General features: G+C 48.4%; 1 protein-coding gene and 1 pseudogene across 1 annotated transcript; one reads left to right on the top strand and one right to left on the bottom strand.

Moving 5' to 3' along the window:
• Positions 1 to 3,306: 3,306 nt before the first annotated feature.
• LOC138684298 (serine/arginine repetitive matrix protein 1-like) lies at positions 3,307 to 5,104 on the top strand. Its single transcript, XM_069777983.1, has 2 exons — positions 3,307 to 3,366; positions 4,377 to 5,104. Exons 1-2 carry the CDS (start codon positions 3,323 to 3,325, stop codon positions 4,804 to 4,806), a joined length of 474 nt encoding a protein of 157 aa, XP_069634084.1. The 5' UTR covers positions 3,307 to 3,322; the 3' UTR covers positions 4,807 to 5,104.
• Positions 5,105 to 9,348: 4,244 nt separating this feature from the next.
• On the bottom strand, positions 9,349 to 10,993 carry LOC138684295 (endogenous retrovirus group V member 1 Env polyprotein-like; annotated as a pseudogene).
• Between the last annotated feature and the right edge of the window lie 8,419 nt (positions 10,994 to 19,412).

The raw sequence follows: 19,412 nt of genomic DNA, 5'->3' as shown, positions 1-19,412 counted from the left end.
CTCCATCTTTCATCTCCATCTTGATCTATCAGCTGGCACTTGCTCCCTCCAGACTGTAGCCAGGATAAAAACAATTCAGTTTACAAGAAGCACAGCACCCTGTGAGCCCGCTGTGTATTTATAAAAACGGCTACAAATAATAAAGACCGCTGACCCACACAGAGGCTGTGTTTTCTGAAGAGGGCGTCTGCGTGAAACCCGCAAACCCAGGACTGCGACCCCCCTCACCCTGTCCCTTCTCTCCTTCCCTCAGCCGGGCCCGGCTCCCACACCCCCACGCCCGCCCAAGGGCCTCGCTCGCCTCACGGGCAGCCCCAGCCCTCACCTCAGCCGGGCCGCAGCTGGAGCAGAGACTGCAGAGGCCAACATGGCCGCCCGGCAGCCCCGTGCCCCAGGACTACAGCTCCCAGCATGCCCCGGGAACCACCAGGGCCCCCGGCAGCCCCGTGCCCCAGGACTACAGCTCCCAGCATGCCCCGGGGCGCTCCTTCCTGCTGCCTGACCCTGCAGGGACACCATCCCCGGCCCGGCCCCGCCCCCCGCAGGCCCCATGGCCGCCTGCCTGAGGGAGGACGAGGACAAGGAGGAGGAGGAGAAGAAAGAGAGAGAGAAAGAGGAGGAGAAGGGGGGACAGAGCAGCAGAGAGAGGTGGGACAGGGAGCAGGACAGAGGGACGGAGGGGAAGGGTGAGAGGAGAAAGGCAGGAAGAATTTGTGTTCCATTTTTTGATATCTTAGGGCTACGACGTGCTCGGGTTATGGTCTGCTCGTGTTACAGGGTGCTAGGGCAGTGGGATGGCCAGATTACAGGATGCCAGAGTTTAGGCGAGTTAGGATTAAAGCATGTTACTGTTACGGACTGGCTGTGGGTTTGTTGGCCCTGGGTTCTTGGAGTTATGTTATTTTATTTTTGCCTTGCCTTGTCTTGTCTTCTGGCTGGTCTTTTTTTTGTTTTTTGTTTTTTTCCGCAATTCTTTCTTTATGTTGCTGGTCTTTTCAGGGTTTGGAGAGGCACCTTTGGTTTACGTATGTTTCTTCTGGGGTTTTTGTTTGTTTTTTTTTTTTTGTTCTGGTGGTTTGTGTTGCGTTTTCTGTCTCAGAACCGCCATTTGTGGTCTAATATGTCTGACCAGGTGTAAGAGGCTGCATCGGATGGTCCGGACTGGAGGCGTGGAAATCCATTTTCTTGCTGCGTATCCAGACCCCGATCCCAGCGGACCAGGCGCAGCCACCAGCTCCGCGAGGGCCTAGCCACCAGCTTTGCCAAATAAAAAAATCTGTGCACTGTGTTGTTGAAGGGAAAAATTGCAAAAGAAAAGGCAAAATGCTTATGACTTTGTTAACGCTTTATTTTGTGACACTTGTTTTGTTAACTGCCATTGTAATAATTTTGATGATTTATGTTTGTTTACCCTATGATTGCCATTGTGGGCAATCGCCTTCTTTACCTAATTCCCCAGAGCCGTGAACAAGTAATGCGACCTGGGACACGTTTTTGGTTTTATAAGATAAGATGTTGTTAATTAGATTTAGATATGTTAAGATAATTTAGATAACTAAGATGTTGTTGTTAACTTAGAAATGTTGTACTTAGAAAAAATGTTTTTAATTAGTATAACCATCGTGTAATATTTTTGTTTGGTTTTTTAATGAGCATTTACATATTTTTTTTATACCAGTATAGAATGGGCCTTAGGAAACCAAGTTGCTTAGGCTGTACACATCTACCTCACGCGCCTTCTACCTCTATCCTTTTCTTTCCTCTCTGTTTCTTCTCTGCGGCCAGCACCTTATCTCTTTCTCTTTTTCTCTCCTGCCGCACCTTATCTCACCCTTTGTCTTTCTCGCCGAGTTAAACTCGTTTGATGTATATAGTTTGACGTTACGATATATATTTTGTTAAAGTTTGAAGAAAAAAAAAAAGCTATTAACCTGCAAAGGTTTGGTGTGTTGTAGCAGTTGGTGCGGTGGGGTCTGGAAGGCGACCAGCGCTGTGAGGTCTGGTGGATGGCAGTGGGGTGGAAGCAGCTTTTGGGGGGTCCGTCATTTGCACAGCCCAGCTCCCCCACCCCCGGCATGCTCTGGAACGTCTGGGTCCCTGTGGCAGTTTTTGAATGGTCCCTGCCAGTTGGGTCAACGGGCCCAGCGCAGCCAGTAGATCCCGTTGGAGCTCCTCTGCGTGGCATAAATCCCTCGGCATTTGTGATTCAGGAGAGGTAACATTGGAATCTGCAGATCTCCTTAGATGACCTTCAGGAGCTGTGGGCTGTGGGTGGGGACTGGCTCTCTTTCTCTGGTCCAGTGACTGGTGTCATTGCTCATAGGAAGTGGAAGAGTTTTAACAGGCGAATCTGTCATTTCCCTTTTTCTGGGGGTTATGGGATCTGTTTTGGAGGTGAGGGAGATGTAAATTCACGGTCTTGAGCCAACCTGGATAGAGCAGAGGTGGACTGTGATTTGTCTGGCCTCAATTGTCTATCTGTAATGCAGTTGTAATCGTGTCTGCCTGCACAACTGGCATGAGGTCCTATTTTATTTTAAAGGAGCTATAGTGAATCAAGTCAGTGAATCTAGTGCACGCTCTTTCTGACCAAATATATGAGCATTTACTTTAGGATAAGAGAAACAGTACCTTGAACTCACTGGTTATACTGACTCGACTCTCTGTTGCCTAAAAATGGGGCGAAGGTTGGCTCGGACATGGGCGTCTAAATGAGAGACATCCACGTTTAGTCAGATGAATCACAGCCCAGTCTCCTGTGTTCCTCATCAGGTCTCTGACAACTCTGCTGTTAGCCCTTATTGAAGCCATGTACAGTTTCTGTCTCTTTTCTTTCTTTCTTTCTTTATATTTTTAACACAAAGGAAATTCAGTCTTAGACATTCAGTTGCAGAAGAAAGTTTGTGTTTGAAGATCACGCTTGGATCTTTGAGTAGATCTAATTAGATGCCTTTTCCTCCTCGCTTCATCCCTGATAAGCGTAGGCACTCTCTGTTTGTCCTGTTTCTGAGGACCACTGCCCAAGGCGCCTAGCATTGCACAGGGAGATGCTGTATCTCATTTTGCACTGTGAATTTTGTAAGTCATCAGGAATGAAGTATTTTTGGGACATAAGCTAACTACATTGCACTCAAGTGAAAAAAGTGCTCTATAACTTCCGAGAGATAATATTGGAATATAATCAGAATATAAATATTTGGGGCAAAAGATGCTTAAAAAGTTAGGTAAAAATTGTGAGCATAGTGCAATTTTTTTAGCAGTCAGCCTCCAACATTCTTTTTCTAACAACTTAGTTGACACTGATTGTTCCGTGCTGTTTGGGATGATATTGTGTCGTGTGATCTGTCTGTGGAGGAAGAGACGACGGTGAGTTGTTGGGAGGTTTTTTTGCCAAACTTCTGTATTAGATGGCTGCTATTAGCCGTGAAGCATTTAGAGGTAGGGTATTCTGGAGTGCCGAGCCAGTTACTGGCCAAACTCTACTGAGATTTCTGCTGTAAGATGTTTTAACTGGCCTCTCAGTTCATGGGCACTCTTTTGTGAAACCCCTTCCTCCTGTGGCAAGTGTTAGTTAAAAGTGACCCTGCCTCGACAAGAGCAGACCCAGCGACAGACGTAGGATGAGCAAGGTCAGGAAGAAAAACGAGGGATGACATTGCCATAGAAAGCGAGAAGCGCAATAGTGACATCTTCCTGCCAGTGAACCTGCCAGCAGAAATCACCCTGTTAGGTGATGCCGTAAATCCCAGAGGTTCACCTCGACCAGGGTGTCCCAGCAACTCAGACCGTGGTGAGGAGCCTTCCCAGCTCTCGGCCTTGCTTTGGAGAAAGAGTCAGCCTGTCCCATCTGCACCTGAGCACTGCCAGCGTGCGTGTTCTCAGCACAGGCAGGGTTTTTTTTTCTGTGCAGGAGTACCTATCTCTTTGGATACGTATTCTGAAGAGAGGATGGAGAGCACCTCACTGAACAGAGAGCCGAGGCTGTGCCCTTGTCTGGTCAGGGACAGGCAGGGGAGCCGAGTGCTGGTCTCTGCCAGGCACGCTGAGAAAAGAGAACAGGAGGCTCTCCTGGCCCTGCAGTGCTGTGCCCAGCTTTGGTCCCCTCGGTCTGTCGCGGGCAGGTCTCCTTCCAGGCACGTGCAGAGCAGGCAGGTCAGGATGGTCAGGGCCGAGAGGAGACGAGCCGTGGGCAGGCGAGCAGAGCCCCAGACGAGGGGTGCGGGGTGCCCTGTTTTCTGCACGGAGCTCTCCATGCCCACAGCTCCCAGTGCAGCCAGGCATCCGCACCCCGTGAGGCGCCCAGTGCTGCCCCGCACCCTCACACCCGCCCGGCCCCACAGCCGCGGTGGGGCCTCAGCAGCCTCCTCTCTCCGCAGGCGCCTCTCCGCAGCTTCGCGAGCCCGGTCCGACACCAGCAGCTGCTCCTCGGGCCTGGACAGCCGGAGCAGCCGCTGCAGCACCCCGGAGAGCTGGACCCGACAGCAAGAGCCATCACCTGTGCCTGGAAAAGCGGCCCGCCTGCCACAGAGCAGCAGGGAACGGGCCTCCGCCAGCCCGGACAGCCGCCCGGCCCGCCCGCCTCCACCCCGGCCCTCATGGCTGTCCAACTCAGCCAGCCGGCTGTCGCGGGACCAGCCCAGAGACCTCGAGCCCCCAGAGGACTTGAAGCCACCCGCCCGCGCCCCAAGCCCATTGCGCCGGCCCTCCTGCAAGGGCCTGAGCCAGCCCCGCCAGGGTATGGGTTTGGGCTACAATGACAGACTCCTGACGGACAGCTTCAGGGATCGAGCATTCGTGTCCGAGTAATGGCACAGCAATAAATACAGATCAGTAGCACAATTGTCCAGGTGGTAATGGCAGCAGACCCAGGGATTCACCAATCCTGGGCCGAACTTCGTATCAGGGCACACAGGGACCTGGATGCCCACGGTGTCAGCAGGCAGGGAGCTGGGCATGGGACCCACCAACAGGCTGGGGGAGCCCAGCTTCCCTGGTGGGACTGTCCTGCTAAATTCTGAGCCACAGAGGCACCAAAGGGGCTCGTTAACAGGTCATCATCCCCACCTCTGCTCCCTGTGCCAGCTTTGTCCTGGAGTGCACAGGACAGGGCTACTGTGTAGGGCAATACCAGCCCCAGCCCCTCCATTGCGTGCACGCCAGATACACCACATAAAGCAAAGCCAGAAATAAAACGCAGAGAGCACCAAGCTGCTATCGAGCCATAACAGAGACACCGTCTGTTCTGCTTTTGGCTGGGATGGAGTTAATTTTCTTCCTAGCAGCACATATGGTGCCGAGTTTTGGATGTGTGACCAAACCAGTGTTGGTAGCACACCCATGTTTTAGCTATTGCTGAAGGCTGCTTGCACGGCCCCAAGGCCTACTCTGTTCCCATGCTGCCCTGCCAGCGAGTAAGCTGGGGGTGCGCTGGTGGATGAAAAGCTGGACATGAGCTGGCAATGTGCACTTGCAGCCCGGTGAGTGCAGGTGGGTGGGGTCAGGGGGGGTTGGTGAGGGGATGTCGGGGTCGGTGAAGGGGTTTGGGGGGGGGATTTGCGAGGGGTTCGGGTGGTCCGCGACTGGATTTGTCAAGGGGTTGTTGGGGTCTGTGAGGTGTTTAGCGGGGTCTGCGAGGGGATTTGAAGGGTTTGGGGGGGTCTGTGAGTGGATTTGTGAGGTGGTGAGTGGATTTGTGAGGAGATGTTGGGGTCTCTGAGGGGTTTGGCGGGGTCTCTGAGGGGTTTGGGGGAGTCTGCGAGGGGATTTGTGAGGGGATGTCGGGGTCTGCGAGGGGTTTTGGGGGGGTCTGTGAGGGGATGGAGGGGTTGTGAGGGGATGTTGGGGCCTCTGAAGGGTATGGGGGTGGCTGTGAGGGGATTTGAAGGGTTTGGGGGGTCTGTGAGGCAATGGGGGGTCTGTGAGTGTATTTGTGAGGAGATGTTGGGGTCTCTGAGGTGTTTGGGGGAATCCATGAGGGTATTTGAGGGGTTTGGGGGGGCCTGAGGAGTTTGGGGTGTCTGTGAGTGTAGTTGTGAGATGTTGGGGTCTCTGAGGGGTTTGGGGGGATCCTGTCGCGTCCCAAAGTTGGAGCGACTCAGGTTCGTGGATTTCCTTTGTCAGAATTAAGGTGAAACGACACCAGGGGAGTTCAAACAACAATCAACATTTATTCAACCTAGCTAACTTTGTCCAAGTACACATGAACTTGTTAATATGAACCTTGCAACATGTCATTAAGCCGCAGTTTGAGAAGAGGAGGGAAGTACAGAAAAATGAAATGGAAAAAGGAACATGAAATGTATCGGAAGGAGAGCCCTCCCGTTGAGTCACGAAGTTCAGAGCAGACCCCCTTGCTTTCTGGACTCCTTCTCAAAGAGGAGCTCAGGGGCGGCTAGGTCCACTCCTAGTCTCAGACTTGGTCAACAGTTTATGTTTCAAAGGATGAGGTGTAGGGACTGTGGAAAAGAGAGAAGGAAAAGAGAGAATGAGAGAAAAAAGAAAGAGAGAAGAAAAGGGTTTCACCAGTCCTGGGTCCAGCGTTGGTCCAGCCAGCATAGAGATCCAGTTCCGGAGGGCGCGCATTGAGGATTCGTTCTCTCTTCTTTTATAGTGTGTTAGTTGATGATCTCAACATTCGCCGTTCCCACACCTGGGGTTCACTGGAATCAGTCAGTGAGCTTGGTGGGGGGGGGATTCATTGTGAAGTTGCCTCTCTTTTCCTGCTGGCATGACCACTTAAGATAGAAGCACAGTCCCAATATCCATGGGGCCTTCTTCCTCCAGGAAGGCATAAATTGTGTTCCTTCTCCTGGTCACTTAAGATAAGGAATTGGGACCTTGGAGAGGTGCGTTCCCACGCTCTGTGTGGCCCTCTGCTCTGTCCACATTGTCCTGTTCACAAAACTCCAGCATTTTTACAGAGGTCGTTTTCTCCACCAAAGCTCTTTTAGCGGATGTTTGAGACATTGAATTTGTCAGACCGTCACAGATCCATGAGGAGATTTGATGGGTTTGGGGTCTGTGAGGGGACGGGGGGATTTGTGAGGGGTTTGGGCTCCCGTCACGCAGCTCCTCCTGCTCAGGGCTGTGGCTGGCAGCACAGACAGACCCGCCTTTTGGGAAAGATTTGCCGACCCAGAGCAAACGCAGGGCAGCTCCTCTCCTTCCCTCCATCCCCGAGCAGGCGCAGACCCCACGGCAGCTCTGAGGGACGGCAGAGCTGCGAGCACACCTCGCAAGCGCTGCCAAGGGAACAGCTCTGGACCAAAGGGCTCTTCCCAAAGGCCGTCTCTCCGCAGGCGTGCTCTGGTGGGGACACAGCAGGTGCCCTTGCTGTCCCCAGGCCTCCCTGTGGGTCTGATGGCCCCGAGGTCTGATGCATGCCTTTCACCCCATGCAGGCTGTGCTGCGGGCTGTCGCGAGTCCAGATTCAGGATCCTGCCAGCTGCGCCAATCTCTCGCCAAGGGGCAGAATGCACCTCACTCAGGAGGAGAGAAGCATCAGTGTGTTTTATTGAGGTAAAATAATAATTTGACAGAGTTCAGTATATTTGGGGAATTTAACAAAGTTTGACAGTGGTTTCCTGAGGTTCAGTAAGTTGGACGGCAAGGTTCGCCTTATTAATCACTGCATGGAAGAAATGTATGAAGGAGAACTGAGTTAGAATCAAGGTGGAAGGATTCACACAGAGAGCAGAGACACAAAAGTGTAAGGAAGACCCTCCTGTTGAGTCGCGAGGTTCAGAGGGGACCCCCTTGCTTTCTAAACTCCTTATGGAGCCTAGGGGCGGCTCGGTCCAATCTTAGTCTCAGACTTGGACAACAGTTTATGTCTAATGGAATTATCTGTACAAAGTTTGTAATAGTTAATATGAAGTAGCTACATGGATTAGTAATGTTTCCTCAGTATGAATTCAGCATGCTGTCAGTCACTTAGCAAAGATCTGCTATTGAGAACAGGCCTCTCTGCCTCGAGGAGCAACCTTGAGAGGCGTCCCAGCTCAAGGGGAGATCACTGCCGTGCAGCCACGCTGCCTGGCAGGGAGAGCTGAAAGAAGGCTCCCTTAGGCTGTCATATTTATGGGCTAAAGTGGCTGGCTCCTAGTCAAATCACATGCAATGGGAAGGGTATGGATGAGACTCCTTGTGCCCACAACTTCCTTTGCTCCTTGATAAATGAGTCTTGGAAAAGCCACCCACTATTCCTGTGTTAATCGCATGATGAGTGTTCCAAGGTGATAGGCAGCGGTGCTCACTGGGTCACTCGGCTCCTTTGTGGGTTTTCAGAGAAGAGATTGAAACTAGAGGAGTTCTTGGCCTGGCTATGGCTCAGGCCTTTACCTCCTTTGGAGCCTGTACCAAACTACGGCTAGTTTGGTTATGGGGTCGAGTGTACCCGTCACACCAGCTCTTGGGAATTGAGGGTACATGTGACCCTGTGCGAGGTCAAGCTAGAACATGCTTTGCAGTTTGTGTATTTACTGCCATGAATTTTCTGCTCTTCCTGGCTGTCTTCTGTGGTTTTCAGCCTGCTCTCGCCTCCACAGAAAGAAATGCTGTGTGTATGAAAGAGGCCATTATGAACCTTCCCTTAGGACGGTGGGGGTTGTGCTCTGCTTCTGAATTACCATCTGTATTATTTATGCCAATGTTCACAATATCTTTCTAATTCCCTGGTTTAAGTATTCTGACCCTACTCCAGCTACATGTTACTATGCACAGTGACGTGTGGAAAACAGACTCCATAATCAGTGAGATTGTAAAGTAGGTATGTTCGTTCAGCGCTGGGCGGCACGGGGGGTAGCCCCACCAAAGTCGTGCGCGCCCGACTCGGCAGTTCGCCTCAAGTTTATACAGTCAGGTATTACATATTCACAATACGCCTATACATATGCATGACCTATCCCCGCTTCATATTAAAATTAGCTGCGAGAGGTCATTTCCATAGTCCCCTCCCAACCGCGCCTGCGCAGGGCCTCTTTATGGTGGTCGTCTGGTGGTCGCAGAGATGAAGATAGATGACTCCGTCACCGCTAGTAACCTCTTTCCTTGCGCAGGCTCAGTGATTTCTTGGTATTCACCCAAGCCGCAAGACCAGTCTTGGCTGGCTCTTGGGGCCTGCTCCTGCTTCTTATCAAGGACTGTCTTTACCTCATTGGCTGGTTCTTGGGACCAGCTCTTCTTATCAAGGACTGTCTCTACCTCAGCTAATTTCAACAATGTAAGCACTAAACATCATCTTTCACCCCCCTTTATTATGTCTACTGAGATTCTTTTGACTCCCCTTGTCTCAGTCCCCCCTTTTCTAGAAAATAGTAAATTCTTTTACTATATTTAATCCTAGTACTTCTAATACATTATTTCCCTATCTAGCATCCTCCCAAAGTATTTGTTGGTCTCCAGTTTTCGTCGTAACTGATTCTTTTTCCATTCACTGTAAGAGTCTCCTGTACTCTTACAGCACAAAAGGCCACATCGAACCACTATGCAAAGCACCACAGACAAGAGAATGGTGATTATTATAGTAACAAACAAATGCTTTAACCATGTCAAATTTGGCAACCAGGAGGTTAGTTTTTCTAATATGCCTGTCAAGCCCCAAGAAGTGTCATCTTGGGAAACTTCATGTAGTATTTTAGTCCTTTCCCATATCTCCTCAAGATCTGTTTCAATTCGTTGGTTTTGATTGATATAGGTACAGCAAGTTTGGTTTATAACTACACATAAGCCCCCTTCTTTTGCTAAAAGCATGTCCAATCCCATTCTGTTTTGGAGTACTACTTTACTTAGGGATTGTATTTCCAGTTGCAGCCCTCAAATTGCATCAATTCTAGCACTTTCTATAATCTCTAATGTAGCAGATATATTCACGATAGCTTTCTCCAACTCGCTTACCCCTAAAGAGGGGATTAACCATCGGACAAAACTATGGTACCCAGTACCTCGAATAACTAGTGGGTTTTCAGCCCGTTTTACACGGAGCCAAGGTGTTCTCAAAAACCCTCGGGGAGGCAAAGCTCCCTCGAATATACTGGTCTGAGGTGCAAGGTACCCTCGAACACAGTGTCCCTTCCAGTTCTGGGGTAAACTCTTTCTGGCCCTGCCATCCCCACAGAGCCACCAGTACCCGGGCCCTGTGTTGCATCTTGGACCGAGATGCGTCTCCCTTCTGTCTTGTTCTTGCCCCTTCTTTCCTGCCCCCCCGCTTTGGTTTCCGGATATAATAGAAACTGATACTTAAGTTTAGTCCAAGACGTTCTAATTTTCCTTTATCAAAAGTTCCCAGATTTCCCGCAAGGCTACAATTATCCATGTCTCCCCAAATATTATCAGTAATATTTAAGCAACGGCCAGTAATTAAGATCTCTTTAGGGTTGGGCACTTCCAGATCAAAGTTGGGTCCCCGCTGGGTATTTCCCTTTCCATGAGGGCATGATCCATTCCTGTCTGGCCCGTCTTTAATAAGAGCTGTCCAATTTGTGGTCGGGATTCCTAAAAAGGGGAGTTCCATGTTCCCCCGAGGAAGGGGATTACATACCCAACAATCTGATAAATTTAGTACTTTCGAGATACTCTCTGTCATATTTAAATAAGTATTTTGATCCCAAGCCTGCCCCTTGGACAAGGTCCAACTCAGAAACATAACAATCAATGTCTCACAAATTTGAGCTTCAAAGGTCCTTTTTCTTGTGAAGTCCATTGTCCTTTGGGTGCCTTCTTCACCCTAGTGTGATGGATCCAGGTGTTCTGTTCCTTGATCTTAATCGCGGTGAAGGAGGTAAGTAGTACTTGAAATGGTCCTTCCCACTGCGGCTCCAGAGTTTTTTTCTGTAAGAGACTTTATATACACATAATCTCCTGGTTGTATATTATGCACAGGCCCATCCAAACCTCTCCCTCGAGTCCCTACCACGTGCTTCCTGATTTTATTAAGTCGCTTACCTAATGCCACCATGTAAGAAGTCATAATTTCATCCCCCGCTTGTACAGACATCCCTCTCTGTATCCCATAGGGTTGTCCATACAGAATTTCAAAGGGGCTCAGTCCTTCTTTCGCCCTTGGTCTTGTTCGTATACGCAGAAGGGCTAAAGGGAGAGACTGAGGCCATGCCAAATTTGCTTCTTGTCCTAATTTCACAATTTGCTGTTTGATTAAGTGGTTCATTTTTTCCACTTGACCACTCGACTGGGGGTGATATGGAGTATGAAGCTGCCAATCTATACCCAAGTGGCGGCTAATTTGTTGTACTATTTTTGAGACAAAATGCGGTCCTCTGTCAGAGGACATGGTTGCTGGAACCCCAAAACGTGGTATTATCTCTTGTACCAGTATTTTAGTTACCTCCCGAGCTTTAGCCGTTCTTGTTGGGAATGCTTCTGGCCAACCTGAAAAGGTATCAGTTAATACCAATAAATATCGAAACCCCCCTTTTCTTGGAAGTTCCGTAAAATCAATTTGCCATTGTTGTCCAGGCCCATTGCCTTTTCCAATCTGGCCCATTTCCGGCTTGGGGGTATTCTTAGGATTAGTCTGGAGGCAAAGATCACACTGTTGTGTCACCTGTCTCACCGTGGTGTATAAATTTCTAGCCACAATTTCTCTTATCAAATGATTATACAGAGCCTCTGTTCCCCAATGTCTTTTCCTATGTTCCTCCCGTATCAAATGCCATAATAAGCAAGAGGGAATGATTAGCTTTCCCTGTGGGGTATGAGCCCACCCCTCTTCATTATATGACCCTTCTAAATCTGTAATGAGCTTTTGATCTTCCTTGGTGTATTCTGGCTTACCTTCTAGGGAAATCTGCCTATCGGGAATTAAGGCCCCTTCTGGTTTTACCTTTGTTTTGGCCACTTGTTTTGCCTCTCTGTCCGCCAGCTCATTCCCTTTTTCCAAATCTGAGCTCACTTTCTGGTGTGCCTTAATATGCATAATTGCTGCTTTCTTAGGGAGCTGGACAGCTTCCAGTAACTTAGAATTTCTTCTGCATGTTTGATATTTTTCCCTTGAGAACTCAATAGTCCTCTCTCCTTCCAAATTGCTCCATGTGCGTGTACAACTCCAAAGGCATATTTTGAGTCTGTATAAATGTTCACAACTTTGCCCTGGGCCAATTCCAGGGTGCGGGTTAGAGCAATTATTTCTGCCTTCTGTGCGGAGGTGTTCATGGGCAAAGCCCCTGATTCTATTACCTCTTGGCTGGTGGTGACGGCGTATCCCGCATGTCGATTACCATTTAGGACGTAACTGCTTCCGTCTGTGAACCAAGTTTCCCCGTTTTCCATGGGGCTGTCTTTCAGGTCTGGGCGACTGGCGTATGTTGCTTCGATGGTTTCCAAATGGTCGTGATGTACCGGTTCTCCTGTGTTCCCGCTGAGAAAAGAAGCTGGGTTGACAATGTTAGTGACTACAATCTCCACGTCATCCTGCTCTACCAATATAGCTTGATATCTCAGGAATCTTTGTGGAGAGAGCCAATTTTCCACCTTTTGCTTCCAGTACTGCTGATACTGTGTGAGACACCAGAACAGTCATTTTCTGGCCCAGAGTAAACTTTCGGGCTTCCTGTATATTCAGTATAACGGCCGCAACTGCCCGCAGGCATCCAGGCCAACCTTTTGCAGTCGCGTCTAACTGCTTAGAGAGGTAGGCAACTGCCCGTCGATATGGGCCCAGGTTTTGTGCTAATATTCCCAGGGCAATGCCCTGCTTCTCGTGGGAGTAAAGAAGAAACGGCTTACTCACATCTGGGAGTCCTAAGGCCGGGGCTGACATCAAAGCCTTTTTCGGTAGCTCAAAGGCTCGTTCGGTCTCCTTATTCCACTCAAGGTGTTTCTGCTCAGTGGCTGTCAACGCATACAGTGGTTTAACAAGCAATCCATAATTATAGATCCACAATCGGCACCACCCTGTCATTCCCAGAAAAGTCCGTAACTCTTTTACTGTCTGAGGTCTCCGAGTTTGACATATTGCCTCTTTACGGGCCTGTCCCAAAGTTCTTTGTCCCACACTAATTTCATAGCCCAAATAATTCACTTTGCGTTGTACGACCTGTGCCTTTTTCTTGGATATCCGGTACCCCCGGAGTCCCAGGAAATTCAACAGACTCACCGTCCATGTCATACAATCTTTCTCTGTTTTGGTGGCGATCAGGATATCAACCACATACTGCAACAGCTTCCCCTCCTCAGATGGGGCTTCCCAGGATTCTAAGTCTTTCGCAAGCTGATTGCCAAAAATGGTAGGACTATTCTTAAATCCTTGCGGCAACACCGTCCAAGTGAGCTGGGTCTTTCGACCACTCTTGGGGTTTTCCCATTCAAATGCAAATAATTTTTGGCTGGCTTCATGGAGAGACAGGCAAAAGAAAGCATCCTTCAAATCTAAAACAGTAAACCAAGTCAATTCAGGTGTTAATACGGTCAACAGGGTATATGGGTTCGCCACTACCGGGTAAAGATCTTCAGTTATCCTATTCACCGCCCGGAAGTCTTGGACCACCCGATATGACCCATCGGGCTTCCAAACAGCTAATATAGGGGTATTGAATTCAGACTCACACTCTTTTAATAATCCCAACTGCAAAAATTTTTCTATCACCAGCCGGATTCCTTCTCCGTCTTCCTTCTTTAGGGGATATTGTTTAATTCTTACCGGCTTTCGGCCTTCCTTGATCCTAACTTCAACAGGTGGAGCACTTTTCGCTCTTCCAGGTGCATCGGTAGCCCGTACCCCCGGGTACACTTGGTTTAAGATGTCCTCGTTAATATTTCCTTCTAGGGGGAGACTGGTTAAGGTTAGGCTCAATATTTGAATATATTGCTGATCTTTTACCTCCAGAGTAATTTCTCCCTTTTTGAATACAATTTTGGCTCCCAATTGTTCCAACAAGTCCCTTCCCAGAAGTGCCTTTGGGGAGTTGGGCATATATAAAAATTTATGAATGCCCCACTGTTTTCCTAATTTATATTCTAAAGGTTTACAAAAATATGCCTTCTCACTTTGGCCAGTCGCTCCTTTCACCATGACATAATCATTTCCCAGGGGCATCAAAGCCTGATTCAAAACCGAGTATGTTGCTCCTGTATCTACCAAAAATTCTACCTCTTGTTGTGTTTTCCCTAGCTTAATTATAACCAGTGGATCCGCTAGGGTAGATTCCCCAGGTTCCCGTCAGTCTCCCTTCACAGGGGCTACCGTACTTCCTGTTTGAGCCCTCTGATCCTCCTTGTTCCTTGGGCATTCCCTTTTCCAATGACCGAATTTCTTACACAAAGCGCATTGATCCTTGCCCAGTCGGGGCAAGTCTCGTCTAGGCCCTCTTCCTCTTTCTTCCTGAATAACAGCCATTAATTTCCTTTGCCCTTGCCTATATCCTTCTTCTCTGTTACTAAATACTCTCCATGCTTCATCCAACAATATTTCTAAATTCCTACTCTCTGTAGGGCGTAATTTCTGAAGTTTGCGCCTTATATCCCCTGTAGACTGACCCAAAAACAGGGAGACTAATTGTTGTATTCCTACCTCTGACCCAGGATCCAGCGGTGTGCTGCAGTGCATTACATCCCTCAGTCGATCCAGGAATTCGGATGGAGGCTCGGAAGGACTCTGTTTAACTGCACATAAAGCTGACCAATTTATAGTTTTGGGGATCGCTCTCTCCATTCCTTTTGTAATCCACTCCTGATACCCCTGCAATCTTTCCATATGTGCAGATCTATTAACATCCCACTTTGGGTCTTGGAGAGGGAAATATACCTTAATGTCCCCTCCTGCAATCTTATCATGATCTTCAGCAAGGTTCCCTGCTGTTTTTAAAATCAGCTGTTTCTCTGTCTGAGTCATATATTCCAATAATAGCTGTATATCCTTCCAATCAGGGTTATGCTGTTTTACAATAAATTGGCAATGCTTAGTTACACTTTTGGATCACTCCTATAATCTTTTGCCACCTTTTTCCATTCCCCTATGTCAGCAGTAGAAAAGGGTACTTTGATTAACATCGTCCCACCATCCGGCCCCACCGCCACTCGGAGAGGTGCTTGTAAAGCTGTTGAGGTAGTTTTCTTCCTAGTACAGGAAGATACAGGGCTGTCCGGGGGGGTCGGAGTTCTATCCGAGTCTGCATCCTGTTCCTGTGGTCGAGGGGGAGGCTTAAACAAATCAGTTAGATCTTGTTCTGGTACCTGATGAAATTTTATTTGTCTCTGTACATCTTTGTCCAATACTACATGCCGAACAACACCGCCTCAGTTTACCTCTAAGCCCCTTGTTGTTCTCTCACTCAAGTGCAAGCACCATGGGGTCCTGTGGGGGTACCATTCCACAGTCCCTTTGCCACTCCGGATGATTTCGGAGGGTGAAAAACATGTCTGCATACAAAACCTCATCCCATTTTCCTTCTCTCCTTAAAAACAGCATTAGTTGTAATAGAGTATTATAATCTAGTGACCCATTAAGTGGCCACTTAGCATCACTTTCTAACTTACACAACAGCCACCATTGATTGCAGTATTTAATAAGGTTCTTTTTACTCTCCGTACCTCCGGTCCCAACAATATCTTTCCAGTGGGCAATTACACAACCCAGAGGACTTTTCCTCAATATTCCTCCTTGATTGTTTCCCATTTTATAACTCCTCCTAATGATTCTTAAGTTTGATCTTGGCTTCTCCTTTTAATAAGCTTCCATGCAAATCGTTTCTTACACTTCTTTTACAGTCTTCCCCAGTTTTCCTCCCACACGTCCCAAATTTCTGGAATTAAATTTTCCTTTACACACCAATCTCACTATTTCGGATTCTTGGTGAGCTCTTTCCCAATCATAAAAGTGTGGAATTTGGAGAAAACACTCAAGGTAGTCTGGTTTCCGTCTGCTACATGTACAGTACCAGCTTCTCCCACAAGATTTACACTTCAACAAAACCCAAGCCGGATGCTAATTATTACATAGTCTAGTTGCAAGCCCACATACAAAGCAAGGAATCACCCCTATTAATACGTAAAGACATTCCCACATTAACAAACATACATACACCTATAAATTTCAACATACCATTTCCACACACCCACACAAAATCCTTAACATAAATTTCCAAACATTCACATCATACAGTCATCACTCCAGCTGACAACCTTCAGCAGCTGCAAAAATAAACCAAGCGCAATTGCGAGGGGGTCCACTTACCCCATAAACCAAGTGCAATTGCGAGGGGGTGCGAGGGGGTGCGCTTACCCTTCTCCTACCTCTTATATACCAGTCATCGACAGGTCCGTCCTGGCTCCCAATACTGGGATGCAGCGATCACCCCGGATTTGCTCGATCTACCCCCAAGATCGCTAGCGGCCGCTCTATCGGTCAGCAAATCCCCCCATACAGGGTACCCTCCTCCCATACGGGGACTACGCTGCACGCCAGACGTCTCTGTGCTATTTACCAGCTGCCCCGGCCCGTACTTTTACAGGCTCCCCTTGTAAAACATACCGTTTGGTCCGCGGCTTCAGGAGGTTGTTGTCTGCTCCCGCGGTGAGCGGCTGGCAGCGGAGGCTCCTGTGAGGAAAGTGCTTGGGGCGTGCCGAGGGGCGTCCGCTCCGCAGTCGGTCCCGCAGCCGAGCAGAGAGTCTCCTGGCTGGCTCGCCAAACTGACGTGCGGAAAACAGACTCCACAATCAGTGAGATTGTAAAGTAGGTATGTTCATTCAGCGCTGGGCGGCACGGGGGGTAGTCCCACCAAAGTCGTGCGCGCCCGACTCGGCAGTTCGCCTCAAGTTTATACAGTCAGGTATTACATATTCACAATACGCCTATACATATGCATGACCTATCCCCGCTTCATATTAAAATTAGCTCCGAGAGGTCATTTCCATAGTCCCCTCCCAACCGCGCCTGCGCAGGGCCTCTTTATGGTGGTCGTCTGGTGGTCGCAGAGATGAAGATAGATGACTCCGTCACCGCTAGTAACCTCTTTCCTTGCGCAGGCTCAGTGATTTGGTATTCACCCAAGCCGCAAGACCAGTCTTGGCTGGCTCTTGGGGCCTGCTCCTGCTTCTTATCAAGGACTGTCTTTACCTCATTGGCTGGTTCTTGGGACCAGCTCTTCTTATCAAGGACTGTCTCTACCTCAGCTAATTTCAACAATGTAAGCACTAAACATCATCTTTCACCCCCTTTATTATGTCTACTGAGATTCTTTTGACTCCCCTTGTCTCACCACGTTCTTTTAGCAATAACATATCTAAGACTAAACGATTCTGTAATGTCATTTTTGATACCTGTTGCACTAGCAGATTTAGTTCCCCAAAGGCATATCAAGTCTAATTACTTAATACATGTACTTGCCAAGTCAGGTTTTCTAGCGCCCATTGGTGCGGAGCAATATATCCAGATGGTGCAAAGAATGCTTCTAGCTCTAACGATACCTTCTGTCCCCAGGTATAATAATCGGGTTTTAAATGCTTTGAATCCACTTCTGGGTGCTACTTGGGTCATCAAGTTCTCGTTTTTTCCTGTGAATAGGTGGTGTGGTATATTCAGAGATTCGCCTGGGACACACAGTAGGAATTCCCAAACCACACCACAATCCAGCCTGTTTGATAACATTCAAGTGCGAGTACATTTTCCCACCTGAGCACCCCCAGAGGGTCCCCTCAGGGGCAGCAGACAAAGCGTTTTGACATGTAGCTGCATCTCCCCGGGGTATTTGATTATCCTCCCCCACCGTATGTCTTGGGAAGTGGTTAATGGGAAGTCCACATTTTAGCCAGATACTAACATTATTGGTGATATGATTACATTGGCGATCTCGGTTTCAGTATCCAAAATTAGGATATCCCCAACAGGTGCCCATATCTCGAATTAGGCTTCTAACTTCCAAACTGATCCATGTTTCAATGGGATTGCCAGCACCTGTGGTACAGTCGATAATGTGGGTACAGTTTAACAAATGGGCATCACTGGGGTTGGGTGTGCCCACAAATTCTTTCTTTAATAACTGAAGAGGTTGGGTTTTTAACATGTGTTTCACTGACCATCCCCAAGCAGTGTGGGCGTTACTCATTAAAAGATATTGTCCCTTCGTGTCAGGTACGTGAACACACCAAGCCGAATCCCATCTCACATTATATTGTAATTCAAAAGGGGTAATTTCTGGGGAAGCAGGCCAAAAGGGCACTAGATTACAAGATATATTGTGATAGGAAGGGCAGCCTGTTATTCTCCACCAGGATGGAGAAGGTGGGAATCATCTGGAATAGGCTTCCTTGAATCCTGGAGGACACGGTGGGCTATGATTAATACCAATTTCGCGACTGACCTCCAATCTCCATCGCTTACATGTTTTGTTTATTAAGTCAGGCCACCCCGTGTCCCGAGGGATCTCATAGAAGGCTGCTTCATCTCGCCACCGTCTGCCAGAGGAGGTATAATCACTTTGATATTGGTACTCAAATGGAGCATCTACTAACCCTATAATGCCATTGCTCATATTATATTTTCCAATATTGAGCCTCACGGGTATCAAACCGAATCTAATCCCCTGCTCGGCAGAAGTAGGAAGCTGAATACAGATCCCCTGATCCGTTCTATTCCAGACACATATGAATCCCTGTATCACTTCCCAAGCTAAACTGGAGGTCCTTTCTCCTTGTCCAGATGCACCAAAGGTAAGAAAGGCAAGGAGGAAGGAGTTCCAAACCATCTTTCCCTGTTGTACCGTAAAAATACCACAAACAAAATCAAACGAGCAATACAGATAATGGCCCACTCATCAACTGAAAACATAAGTCCTGCCGTGGGCTTCTGATAACCTGCAAAATATATACAAAGATAAACAATGATTAGAGGGACGGGATTGGAGGACATGTCAAGCACTGCTGCTAGTGGTTGGGATCCATCCGAGAGGCTGAGATGCACCCTCCAAGGCGCTCATGCACCTTCTGTAAAACAACCTCATACAGGCCATGTGCAGGATGTGTTACTTATTATAGATGCGTACCAACTAGCCTTAAACTTCAAGCTCTCTTGACTGGAATTACTCTGATTAAAGCACCCGCAGATCAGCAGAATGTGCTCATTGTGCGTAAAAAGGCTAATAAGTTTACAGCGACCTCTTGCTCCTGCGTGGCATCAGAGGAACGTTGCCTGAACTTTGTGGTGAAGGAACCACATCCTAACCAGGTAAAAAAGCGACCTCGTGCTCTTACGTGGCACAGGTGCTGCTGCAAGAACTCCAACGCGGTCTGCTGCCAAGCTCCCTATGTCCTCGCCCCAGCTCAGGAGTCCTGAAAAGTCAACACAGCATCGCTAGTCAGAAATACAAAAGTAACAGACATAAGCAAGCAACCAAGCAGCTATGGCCTTAGCACTATACCAGAGGGTTGGGGTTATATTGTGCATCTTAACCGATATGCTTGTT

Source organism: Haliaeetus albicilla, unplaced genomic scaffold, assembly GCF_947461875.1.
Source record: "Haliaeetus albicilla unplaced genomic scaffold, bHalAlb1.1 scaffold_89, whole genome shotgun sequence".
NCBI lineage: Eukaryota > Metazoa > Chordata > Aves > Accipitriformes > Accipitridae > Haliaeetus > Haliaeetus albicilla.
This window is presented reverse-complemented; position numbering and strand designations above follow the sequence as displayed.

What these genes read in the sequence shown, in the direction of transcription:
- LOC138684298 (XM_069777983.1), top strand. Translation starts at nt 3,323, where the DNA reads ATGATATTGTGTCGTGTGATCTGTCTGTGGAGGAAGAGACGACG. An exon ending in CTGTGGAGGAAGAGACGACG is followed by an intron (nt 3,367 to 4,376) that starts GTGAGTTGTTGG and finishes CTCTCTCCGCAG; the next exon opens with GCGCCTCTCCGCAGCTTCGC.